Source organism: Argiope bruennichi, chromosome 1, assembly GCF_947563725.1.
Source record: "Argiope bruennichi chromosome 1, qqArgBrue1.1, whole genome shotgun sequence".
NCBI lineage: Eukaryota > Metazoa > Arthropoda > Arachnida > Araneae > Araneidae > Argiope > Argiope bruennichi.
Window position 1 is genome coordinate 32,144,902 of NC_079151.1, and position 14,024 is coordinate 32,158,925.

General features: G+C 30.5%; 1 protein-coding gene across 1 annotated transcript in view; it reads right to left on the reverse strand.

Moving 5' to 3' along the window:
• Positions 1–6,203: 6,203 nt before the first annotated feature.
• Positions 6,204–14,024, reverse strand: part of LOC129980939 (cyclic nucleotide-gated cation channel alpha-3-like) — a 91,612-nt gene continuing 83,791 nt past the window's right edge. The window contains exon 4 of the mRNA XM_056091450.1: positions 6,204–7,547. Within this exon, the coding sequence (XP_055947425.1) occupies positions 6,772–7,547 (776 nt within the window). The 3' untranslated portion in view covers positions 6,204–6,771. The remainder of the gene's footprint in view (positions 7,548–14,024) is intronic.

Sequence of the window (14,024 nt, forward strand, 5' to 3'; positions counted from 1 at the left end):
CACAGGATAACTCAATATGCCCAGTCTAGTGTTTCCATGCATTTTATTAAGATGCACACTCCCGTCAAAGAGAAGATGAGCAATCTCTTGTTATATCGGAATCGCATATGATTGCAGATGACTACTAATATCCTGAAGCAACTCCAATAAAATTCTTTAAAAAAGCTCGATGTTTATTTCAGGGGACAATCAATAGGATCCATTTAGGAGGACATTTAAGGTCTATCTCAGCCTAGATATTTAGTTCAATCTGCTGCAGATATGCATGTGTACAATTATCACGGAGGGTTCTATTTACTCAAAAAAGGAATGCGGATAGTTGTCCTGATAACTTGAAGTAGTAAAACTCTTCCAGGAAAATATGATGTTTGCTCTCATTGTACAATAGGTAAAATCTAATCAAACATTTATGATTTATGATCTATCCTTATCAATATAGTTACGACAATCTGTTACCGTATGCAAGTGAACAAGTACCAAGAGGAGTTTGGCTTACTCAAAAGTATGGTAACGTTACGAAATTTTCCGGGGTTCGTTTGGATAGTGGGTGTTATATGGTGTGGAGAACACTCAATCAGCAGGCGGCAGTAGAAAATGAAACAACGACGTTTATTTACACGAAGACACACAGGACAGCACAAAGACGACAACTATATACAGCATAAAAGACGATTATCTTCAGCCGAGACGTGCAGCATCCAACAGACTCTACTGCAGACAGTAGCGCACAGCCTAGTTCAGCACTATCTTGACTCCGTAGCTGCTCCGCTTATCCTTGGAAGACCAGTTCTTCACTGTCGACTCCACTGGTTCACGACCACTCTTCTCTGTCGCTTCCGAATACTCTTCGACTACTCAATTCACCACTACTCCCCAGCAGCTGCAGCTCCTTTTATAGGTCTTAGGAGGCGGGGTTAGAAGCCTCTCAACCAATCAGGAACGTTCGAGGCATATCTCCGTTCCTACTGGACGGATCGGGAAAATTCTCGATGTTTCGGGTATAATCTATTTTGGCGCCAAAGTCTCCAAATTCGTCGCCAAATGGTCGCCAAGTTTGTCGCGAAGCTCTGGGACCTCCTATGGAACCAACTATGCTGGGAAGCCGCATCACAGATTCGTAACAGTAACTTTATTTATTTTGCTTCCAAGAACGAAAATCATTTCATCTGAAAAAAGTTCACTAGAAGACCAATTCGGATGTCTGACATTTTGGTTCAGGAATCGTTCTGTAAAATTCCAATGCAAGAACTAGTCTGAGGCCTATTTTTCACTTCCCCCCCCCCCCGTTGCAAAAGATAGGCTCTCCGATGCAAACCACGGACACTTTTTTAATGCACACCCACATTCAAATCAACAGCTTGTGTACATGATACAGGTTTATTTGTAAACATTCACAAAATAATCTTGTCTAGTAGGGTATTTGGATTGTTCATGAGTACTTGGCATCGTACCTTCTTATATCAAGAAAAAAAAAAATCTCAGTTAATTGGGAGGGGGCGGTGCATTCGCGTATACATTCTGCGAGGTGGTAGATGGCACATTGAATATTGTGCATGGTATATTTATTGTCACTTTCTTCCCTGAGATGAGAGGGCGATCGTTTTCATAATATGCATATCGATTTTCTTTATGTTTTAAACTGTTCTATCTCATTACTTCTTGAAACTGCAATGAATAGAAAATCTTTTTCTATTGGTGAAGTTGTTTAAACAAATCGAGGTAGATCATAGAGCTTTCAGACGACTTTAGGAAGGTTTCACACATTAAATTGAACGCGATTATTGGATTAAATATGTGAATATAGAACTAAAATATTCTGACAAGTAATTTCAATAAATAAGTTTATTTTTTTTTATTTGTTTCGAAAATTTTCTACTTCAACTATTATTGGAAACAAAAGATTCTGAATATTCGAGAGTCGCGGCGTTAACTTCATTAGGAATTTAGTTCTGAGCTTGTTCTAAAACACCCGATGCCCTACCATGGGAGTTAAAAAAACTAATGCTCACAGATTAGAGAGGAGTCGGTCAGTTGAGTTGAGCTCAAGCGAGTAATTGAGCGAAGTCTGTCTTTGGAATGCTGATATTCAACGAATTCTTTCTGGGCTTTTTGTGCTATTGCTGTTGCTATATAGTGATTTCCAGCTTGTATGTTGTTGGTTTTGTGCATACTTCGACTGTGCTCTGCTACAGTATGTTTGTGCTATTGCGTAGAATGAAACCGTTAATGAACCTGTTGGATTTTAATAGTACATCCACCACATTTTGAATTGAAATTTTCAATAATAGTATTTATATATGTGTATTAGTATTTTTTTATTTGCATATTTAGCTAGTAGACCTCAAAATATGTTTTTATACATATTTCAGCATAACTGAAAAAGTTGGGAATCGTTGTGTTGAAGTGAGCACATGTAGAGGCAAAGGAAATAAGGACAAGTGGTTGTAACATTGTTTTATTTCATGTTGTAATAGCAAGAAAAAGGAAGAATAAGACGAAATTTGCATCAATGATGTAACAGTCTATTAAAAAAGCTCTTATATTGAAATTTGAAAAGGTTAAGAATAGTAATTCATTTATTCACAAAGCCACAATGTATATAATATGTAAATGACGTTTCTTTCGCTCACACAGTCAGAAAAAGCTCCCCCTGTTTTCCATCCTTTCCATGAAAGACAGATGTAATGGAGATGATGATTTGGTTTATACTGAAATTATAGGTTCTTTCGCCATACAGATACATCCACTGACACACACAGAAGTATCGTCACACGCACAGGTGAAAAAAAATCGCTTACATTCTTAATTTTTTTTTCTGAAATATATTTTTTTTTACATTTTGAAATTCATACCGTTCAAAAAGCGAAGGATTTGATGATGGAAAAAAGTTTAATTTCATTCTTGTATTAAAAAAACAGAGTTAAAACCCTTTTTTTTTTCTTCTAGGAATCATTTTATTGGGCTTTCACATTTTTTTTTCTCCTTTTATTTTGTAAACACCAGTTCCTTTGACCTTTAAGTAGAAGTATAAAATTGTTATTGAGAACATATTCACTCGATTACTAAAGTTTCTTACATCCAGAAATTTTCCCGAGAAATATGCATATATCTCTACAAGATTAGAAGAATTTGGGGAATTTTTTTTTTATTTGATCCAAAATTTCTGGAACTACTAACAGTCGCTTTGACTGACTCCTATGGAAAGAACAGAGAAAAGAAAACAATAACTACTGACTACTAAATGGTTCGAAGTTAAATACTGAAGGTTCTCAAATTCAGCTGAGTGGATGACTTGGCCGTAATGTGCCTTGGATATTCTTTTGTATTTCAGCACTGAGGACTTGAGTCTAGTTTGATGCCATCATTGCCAACCTTTACATCAAAACTTATTTAAAAATATAATGTAAAATAATCAAATATTTCCTCGATTTACCCAGCAGAAACTTTGCATTAAGCTCGAAACAATTTGCTGAAATATAAAAACAGATGTTCATAATTTAAACCAATTTGAGTTCACTTTGATACGATACGATATGATAAAACAGCTATTCTTTTTATTAATAATCAAATCATATATAGTTAAGGGGTAAGCAAAATAAATTGGATGAAAGTTTTTGCTCATTTTTTTAATCAAAGTAAACAGCCAGATTTTATTCTCAAAAATGGCTCCATTTCATTTCGGTGTATCTTTTACGATTTGAATATTCATAGTTTTCAATTTAAGAAGATTTTTTTTCTTCATATGAAGTATTGTCATTGAAATTTTATTCGAATTAATTATTCGAATGTTCGATCAGTGTGAAAGCTGGGAAAATCGAGTAAATTTATTCAGTTGCTAAAAAGTTTTCCAATGAAATGAATGAAACAAAGAATTACTTTTGAGCATATGTACACATGAAAAATCAGAAAGAAAAAATATATATAATTCTTAACCCCATTTATTATATTTTGTTTTGTTCGCATCACCACATATAGGAAGATTTGTTTTTTATTCTTATTATTAGGTTCTATTCTGCAGTTTTTTGGCACAAGCTTCAAATTTATTACCTTTGTAAAAATTATGAGTTTCACAAAATAATTCTTTTTAAGATAGCTTAAATAACTTTTTCCTTTAAAGTAGTGTCACACAGTGCATATATATATATATATATATATATATATATATATATATATATATATATATATATATATATATATATATATATATATATATATATATATATACATGAAAGGAAGAATGTATAGCAAATTTCAGTAAATATATTAATATTAATAATTTATAAAGCATCCATTCCAAATTTTTTTTGAAAATGAAAGACGTTTGTAACTTGAATTCGTTTTAAAGTTGAAAACATTAATTATAAAGATAATTATATCAATATATTTATGTTTCAGATATTCTAACCCCGCATAATAATGCACTAAAATAAAGTATTGCACAATTATTGTGTACCAAATCAAATTCACAGAGTACTAGTAAGCTCAAATTTAGCATTGATTGAAATGATTAACATGTAACATATATTTAGAAAATTTTCAGGTTTTATGGGTTTTTAAATGCCATGTTACATGAGGATAATTCGGTGTCATAATTCAAGTATGTTTATATTGTAAATTTGTGTAGAATTATAATTTTTAAAAATTCAGAAGGGATTTAAATACATTATTTTAGGAATCAGAAATTACTTTTAAGTAGTGTTTAAAACAAAGAAACGTATGACAGATTGATTTTTTGAACCTATAAAAAAACCTATTGATTATCTGTTTTGCAAAAGTTTGGAAATATTGAGAAACAATTACCAGCCTACAAAAATTAATTTGTTTGAATAGCTATTTCATAAACAATTAAAAAGAAAATAAAATCCTCGTAATCAATAATTAATTCGTGTTAAGATTCAATAAAGCTAGACTGATAAGTTACTATTATTGTACGAGAGTTTATTTTGATAAATTTTTCATGAATAGTTGAAGGTAAAGATAAACCTAACAGATCTCATTCCGTTGGATTTCTTTTTTCAAAGCTGAAGACCAGCTAAATTAACAAGAAGTCATTGAAAAAGAAAAGGCTTTTCAATATCAGTTGTTTGCTTGTCGACATTACAGTTAGACCGATTTGCAATACTTGAACTACGATTTTGCTGATATTGAATTTCCAATAACTCACAAAATGTTATATTTCTATTAATTAATTTGAAATATTTCAATACTTGTTTATGTTACAGTTACTCAAACTGGGGGTATATTTTTGAGACACCCTGTATTTAAAATACTCATAGCTTGATTAGAATACTCAACAACTGAAATTTAATTTCAATTGAAATGCAAGACATCATGGAAGCAAAAACATACTCTGTGTTTGATTTGTTAAAACTTATTGAAACCACATTTAGCTATTTTCTTTACCGATTAGGTATATTTATAGATATAATCCAGTTTTAATTAAGAGAAAAAGGTTTGAAAAAATAGTGTTTACCAAACCGCTTTGGACAATATCAGTTCATTTCATTTTTCATGCTCCTGTAAATGCACAATTTCTACACTTTATTCAATCCAGAGAACCAAACTTTACGATACATGAACCATTATATGTAGAAAAGGAGTGTGTGATTCTAAAATCTTCATAAATTTGGGAGAACTGGTCTAAAATGCATTATTTCCACAAATATAAGTTTATAGAAGTTGAATATAACTTCGATAAAAAGTGATAAGTGTCTGATTTTTTTAAAGTATTAATCTGTTCTTTTATTTTTTTAGTTTTCATTGTACAGGTAAGGGTCTATACAGGTATTTAGCCTATTATTTGATTGATTTGAAGTCAATTTCATAGAATGAATCAAAGAATTAATAAAATTTTGAAACTAATCTTTTTTTATACAATAGTATGTATTACTGATATAATTCAATATAAGCTTACTTTTCACATTATTTTTTCTAACAAAGCTAACTGGAGAATATTGTGAAAGATTTAATATTATGGCACTTTTCATAATAAATATAATGTTTTCCTGAATTTCGAAATGATTATAAACTCAGTAATAAATAAAAAGATGACAATACACGTTGTCTGAGACCAAAGAAAACAAAGTATATTATGCATGTAAAGATAACTTTTTAAAAGTATATTCACTTTTTCAAGGATTTCAATAATCATTTAAAAAAAGATTTCAAATTTTAAGAGTGATTAAAATGTTGTTTAATCCTGTTGTATATTGTTTATTATTGTTAATACATAATATTGGAAATTATTTTGATGTAATTTGTGAGGGACCCTAACTCCAGATATGTATGTAAAAAAATACGTATATGTTTGTTATTCCTAATCTACTAAACATAGAAATATATAGCTGAAAGTAGTTTTGAAGAAAATATTTTTACAAACAATGAAACAAAACAAAAAATTATCACTCAGCAAGAATTTTTAACATTTTTCTTGGTACCAAAAAGTACAACGAAATCTTTGACGTCTATATCTATTTTTTGACGTTTTTTTCTCAATTTTTTTTAATTTAAAGAAATTATTACAATGGATAATATACAAATACTGACACTAAATAAGGATTGACTAATCACTATGATGGGAAATTTATGAGGCCTCTTATGAGGTTGTTGTGTATGAAAAACTTAGAAAACAAAATGACTTAAAAGTGGAAATGATGCTTTCGGACCGGTTCTTTTTATTTAGCCATTGCAGTTATTTGAGCGTTTCAAAGATGCATTTTATTTGTATTATTATACTGAATGATTCTTCCCACCAGTTGGCAAGATGGCATTTTATATAATGGATTCCCTGTTCCTCTCAAAGTCGTCCCCACTTCCGCTGCTGGTGGAGGTCGGGCCCATGGGAACGGGCGCCACCACTCCCATCGGATTGCAAATGTGGAGCTCCAAGTCTGCCAATCTGTTCTGCATTTCCCACTTGCTCTGCTGGAGCTTCAGGCTCATGGAGGCATTGTCTGCCTCCAGGGTCTGAACTCTTTCTCTGAGTCTTTTGATCTCCGCCAGCAGTTCTTGCTGATTGAGATCTGCTGAAACCCTGTTTCCAAATGGAAACTGGACATTAGATTGGTCCAGTAGGAACGGACTGTCTGTTGTGTTCTGATAAGGCGAGACAGGTCTAGTGTTCGACCCGGAGTGCAGGGACAAGAAGGAAGAAGTCGGTTTCATGTCGCTGCTTCTAGGGGTCGGAAGGCGTTGGTTGCTGTTATTGGTCCCTACCAGAGGGCCCACGGATAACCTTCTGGGGGCCTTCTGGTTATCTGCTGCTGCTGCTGCTGTCGCTCCTGCCATTGCTTGATGTGATGAAATATGGATTGGCTCCAGAGGTATGCCCCCCGCCAGTTCGCCATACTGTGTATTGCTGCTGCTTGTGCTTCGGTGCTCGATCAGGGATGAAGGATTTTCATTGGCTGCGCCGTCATCGAACAGGCTGGCCTCGCACGGTGCAGGTTCGGTCGCTCTGGTCGTCGAGCCCACTACCATGTCTTCCAGCCTTACTTTACCCGTAGACTCTATAAGACCTGGCGTGCTTCTACAACGACCCATAGCAACTGAAAGATGTAGAAAAAAATTAGGTTTACATTCATCATAAATATATATAAAAAATTATACTTCACATTTAGTTATCTTGCAAAAGTGCTCACCACTATATATGAGAAATATTAAAACTGGTGAGAATAGTCTCCCCGAAACTGTCTAGCATTTTTCCTAATAAAAGTGTTATATCTCTCTGCTGCATAAAAAATGCGACCTTGATCAAGGTTGTGGATACCATGAGAGCTCTTGTTTTTATTCGCCTGGTACATGAATGTTTTACTCTTCATAGTATAGTGAAAAAAAAATATATATAGTTTTTGGATGCCATTTTTTCAGTCGATTCGGACCACTTTTTGTCATACAACCAAATTTATTTACAACATCAGATGTCAGATTTCATTTATTTAAGTCATTGTACTTTTCAATTACAGCCTTTAAATGCTTCGAAATATGCGATAGAGACGGTCAAACCACAAATACATTTAGTTAAAAAATATTTACGAATTTAACTAACTTATATCCCAAGAATTTAATACTGAAACTAGAGGGGGCGATGAGTAGGACCAGAAAAGATTCGAAAGCTACAAAATGATATTAAAATTGATAATCAGTAACGTCTCAGCACGTCAGCATGAGGATTACCAGCGTTTCTCCAACAGAACAGGTGGTGTGATTCATATATGCAGCAACAATCAAAATTCTGACAGCCAGTTCCTCCTCAGATCCAAAGGTTATAAAGGTAGATCATTCAAGTCATAGATATAGGTTAATTTATCCTGAATCTGAAATAACCTGAATTAAAACATAGAATTATCCTTATATATGGAGTTTATATTATTTAAGCTTCAGATGTAAATAATTCCTGAGAATTGAAAACTGAAAAAAAAAAAAAAATACCGTTCATAACGAAAATGCTTATAAGGAGCCCTTATTTTTTCCCCCTAGAATGAATTCTTTTTTTCCCGAAAGAAATGTTTTCCTTTTTCTTTACATTTAAAGCGATTGACCTAAATATTCGAGGTAACAGCATGCTGTAAAAGGTCTCTTTATTTTCTTTTTTATACATTCTCGTTTATGAGGTGAAGAGGAAATATTGTAACCGTTCAAAAATTCGATATGGAGATTTTGAGGAATCATCACTTTTCAGACTAGTATAAGAGAAAAGGCTGCCAGGAAATTTCCAGAGAAACTGGCTATCATATATATTACTCGAAGAAAAAACCCCGCAGAAAGTCAGTCTAACCGCAATGATTAATCTTAGTTAAAATGCGCATCGGAAAATTGCTTTAAGAGAACATTTACAGGATATAAGCTATATCATTTTTATATCGATTCATATTCCACGAATATCTTAATCTAAAATGGTGGGCTTCTTATATCTCTTCAACAAAGCTAATTAATTCCATATTGTCTCGAAATAGTGTTAAACTAAAGGCATGCTGTTTTTCTATAACATGTCTTGCTCCGTATATTTTTTTTAGTAAGTTACTATAGAATGATTTAAATCAGACTTATTATATAATTATGAAGTTGTTCAGTCATCAACAAAAATTATGGGCCACCTCTGTAATTTTGTTATTTATTACCGCATCGTCATACAATAGCTATCGATGAAAATTGCTCAAGAAGACAGGTTTATATCGATAGAAAAACTGATTAACGTGTTAATTAACATAGTTAATTAATTAGGATCTATTAATTTTTTTCCATTACTGAAATTTAAACTTTCAATAATTCGATCTGGTATGTGGTTTTATATAAGTGCATCAAATTTTGTTCCAAAATTCAATGTAGCTCTTCAGTTATAATTAATTTTGGGTGATTATAACTCTGCCTGAAGATAACCAACCCATTAATGACTATATATGAAGTAGATCTCAGATTGCTAGAAGCAAAAAATGCTCTTTTTTCCATTTATTTCATTAAGATTTTAAAAAATTAACCAAAAATGTCTCAGGCTAATCTTGAACATGAGCATTTATTTTGAAATTCAGACAAATATATGATTTTTTTTTAATTGAAGCATTTCATTACGTTTCAAAATATTTTTGAATCCACCTTTATGATAGATTCTTTCATTCTTTGTGGTAATTGGTTGACCACAATTTAACTTATTAGAAATAATATATATAAATACTATATATCTATATAAAATATTAGATATAAATATTTAATTTCTTTGAGCTACACTATCTCAATTTACATATTTCCAGGAAAATATAAAATGATGTTTAAAGCACAGATAAGATAATAATTCCAACCAATAGAAAATCTTAAAGGATAATATTCGTATTAGTTCCTCTATTAGAAATACTTTTCAATATAAAAAACAAAAGTTTGTAACTATATTTGATTGTCATTTATAAATAGTACAGTTTTTATAGCCCTTATTTGAAGTTTTTATATCCAAGGAAGTCCAAATTATTTAAACTATAGAATTAACGATTAAATTTTACTTAAAAATTTAATAAATATGCATTACTTGCCTGTCTAGTCATTGAACAATAAATCTTAAAAAGAAAAAAACAATAAAATATAAAGGATTCGTTAAAAATCATAATCCAATAGCGTTAGTATTCTTTCTTCTAGTAACAAATTCCTCTTAATATTCTACAACTTTTATATCAAGAGATTAAATAAGTTTATTTTTTTATAAGAAAGAAAATCTCACTTTACATAAAAGTCATCTGATTTGCAAGTTATTTAATGGCGATTTTATAATATTAGTTAAAACTCACGGATCACAACAAGTAGATAGATAGAAACAATTAGAAATAACAAACAGTCCTTCAAAAAGTAGGCGTGTCAAGGCGTTTCTAGTCGGCAATGGGAATTTTGCAGTTTTCTTTCGAAGTATCTTAAAAACTATTATAGATATGAAAATAATTTTTATGATTACAATATTTTAGAATGTTAACTTTGCTCTCACGTAAAAGTTTTACTATTTTACGATTCACTTTTTTCACAGTTGTGTTTAAAAATTTATTAAAAATATTGGTTTTTTTTTAATTTAAAAATTTATTTCATCAATTTGTATAGCAAATAATGTTCTTTAAATTAATAAAAAAACTGAAAAATATATTATGATTTCCGAGATATCGCGAAAAGATTGATTCATTTAACATTGGGGGTGCCAGTTTTCCAAACATTATAAATCTTGAAACTTTTATCGGAAGCTTAAAAAAAATTTTGGTGGCATTTTCATAAGGAACAACCGATTAAGCAAAAAAAACTGTAGGCGTAATCTGAAATTTTTGAGACACTAATTAATTAACTATTTTAATTATCCAATTAATCAATGTGCCTATCTAAACAAACCTGTCCTCTTGAGTCATTTCCATCAATACCAGCTTTTTGAAGATGTGATAATAAATGGCAAAGTTAAAGAAGAGTCCTTTTACTTTTAGTGGCAACTGTGCCAATATATATATATATATATATATATATATATATATATATATTATAAAAAGCCCTGTTTTGGAGGAACAATTAAATCTGAAATTCGATTATTTCTAATTGTTTACACGGCTTAAATTTTTTTCTCAAAGATTTCACTGATTTTCAAAGTGAAATCGAATCTTAGAAAAAAAAAAATTCAAACTGTGCCAAAGTGATTTAGTTATGCCATTTTGAATTCAAGTAAGCTTTTGTGATATGGATTTTAAAATGTAACTTTCAAATCTCCTATGGATTTAATTTGACGTCTCTTATAATGAGCTTCCCTGCGCATGCCACTCAAGGCCGGATTAAGTCCTGCAGTGACCCTCAGGCAATTTAATTTTCGGAAGGCTCTTTTCTCATCTTCTGTTTCCAAAATCAGTTATATTTATAGATTAAATCTGTATATATACAGCTTTTGAATAACAAATATTTTGTCAAAGCGAAAACACGAAAGCACTTAATAATGGTTCATTTTGAAGAAAATTAGTATAATATTTTAAAAAATTATTAATGAAAAGAAACTTTAATATAATGGCAAATAAATTACAAAAATTTTCAACATTATCGAAATATTCCAATTCAAAGTTTGTTAGGACTATTAATCAACTAACTTTAAGAAAAGCGAGAATAAGATTTGTAATTTTGTCGAATTTCTAAACACACACACACACACACACGCACGCACCCACGCACACAGACACACACACACACACACACACACACACACACACACACACACACACACACACACACACACACAAATTCTAAGAATACTGTTCTGAAATTTAAATAACACTTGATTTTGATATGAATACATGCAAGTATATGATTCTTAAAATTCAAATGAAAGCACGAAATTAATAAATTCTGTATATATCACACTAAGAAAAATTCGGGTCTCCCTGTACTTTCAATTTTTTTTTCCATTTGTTAATCCGTTGTAAATTTGTAAGTAATACTTTATTCTATGCTACGCTATAATCGTGTCAGTTCTTTTATTCATTAGTAAGATGTGCCATAGATTATTTCTTTATTATGAACCTAATGCTATCATCACGCAAATCAGATAATAAACACAGAGTAATAGTTTCATTTCTTCAATAAATAAGTGCCTATAGTTTAATATTTTATTATTAAAATCTCATTTTTCGGCACAAATAGTCACGGAATACTAATAAGGAATATAGTCACAATTATTAATTAAATCCAATGGAATTGAGCAATCAACTATTATAACCATGTAATGTATTTATTATGGCAGTTTACGTTTACAAAGAAACACAGTTTACTGATGCAACCGACGGAGGATTCCTCAAAGTGTTTTTGCTTCCTAAATCAATCAAATAAAGCAGTAAATATTTAGAATGTCAGATTTATAAAGGTTATTTTATTTTATTTTGCATAGTTGAATATATTTTTATGTCCTTTGTAACAGTAAAATAATAATAATAATAATTAATTGTTTTTTAAAAAAATGTATGCGTGAGTTCTATAAAACTTGCGAGGATAATCTTTGACGAATACAATTTGGGTATAAAAATTTATTTCAATAAAATATTCTTACTCAGATTTTTATTATTGTCTATAAATGCTTGTTAAATTAGTTCAATCACTCATTAAATTATTTTTACTATAGCCATTCTTTTATCACATTTCCGATTCAAATATTCTAGTATAACAATATTCTATTTATTTTTGCTCAAGTGAAAAATAACGTGTAACATTTGTCCAATATCTTTCATTTCCATGAGGGGGGGACGTTATTATAAATGCATCCATTTGTCTGAAAAATATTCGATTTTTGCAAAATATTTAATACTTTCATAAAAAAAATTTCCAGTATCTCTGGATAAAAAAAATAATTGCAAAAATTTGTATGATGATATTCTACTCATTACTTATCATAAAAAGTTTTTTTAAAAAAATTGAATGAACTGCTATATAGCCTTTTATCTCATAATAGAATCATTCTTTATTTTTTAATAATTAGAAATCATTAAATGTGGTGTTTCCAATTTTTTTAATTTTCTTGAAAAAAAAAAAAAAAATCGGAAAAAAAACAGGTTAAAATTTTTGAAAGTATCCATAAGTCTTTTGGGTATTAAGCGATTATTTTAAACAGCTATCCATAGAGGGCGCTGCAAATAGTCGGAAAGTCTAACGCCGCTGCTTCAATTGCTTGTGACGAAGAAATTCATTTATATGGCGACCAAAATTTTGTTAGTTGCATGACAAAACTTTAAAAGGTTATTCTAATTTGCGAACAAGCTAAAATTTGGATCTTAACATTCCATTCCTCCAATAAACAGAGATATAAAGCTTTATTGACTATATATCTCTGTTAAAGCTTTTAAAACTCTTGAAATGAAATATTCTATACCTTACAGAATTTCATTCAATAAATCATTCTTTAGTTTGTTCATTTATTTTATTATAATTTATAGTTAAAAAAAGTTATAACTACAATTACATTTGTTTTATCGTTTTTTACAAATATCTTAACATAACATTTTTTTTCTCTCTAAATGGTATTCTCACTAAAAATATTTTCAAGAAAGATTTTTATAACAATGATGACGACTTTTTTGTAACGAGTAGTTCAATTTCCTAAAAAATTAAATTAGGAGGGAATAACTGAACTTGGAACGTTGCCGAGATTACAATTTTTGCTTTAACTTCAGTTCTATAAAATGTATCTGAGCCATAAAATAGGCAACATATATTGCAAAGAGGACTGAATTAACCTTTTTAAAAGCCTTTAGGTAGTGAAAATATTGGGAATTTTACAAACTTTTTTTCTCTAACCTCATGCACTTCATACTTTTAAAAATGATTTTAATTTTCTATATAAACAATTTAACCCTTTCTAGAGCCGTGGGAAGTATGCTTCCCACCAAATTTATCAATCTTTGTATGAAATTACGTAGGTTGGCGTAAGTTCTGACAAATTTTTTTAGACAGAAACTTAGATGCTTCAGTTCTTTATCTCACACAAAATGATGTGTCTTGATTTGTTACTTAATTATTAATTAACCAAATCAATTAATGAA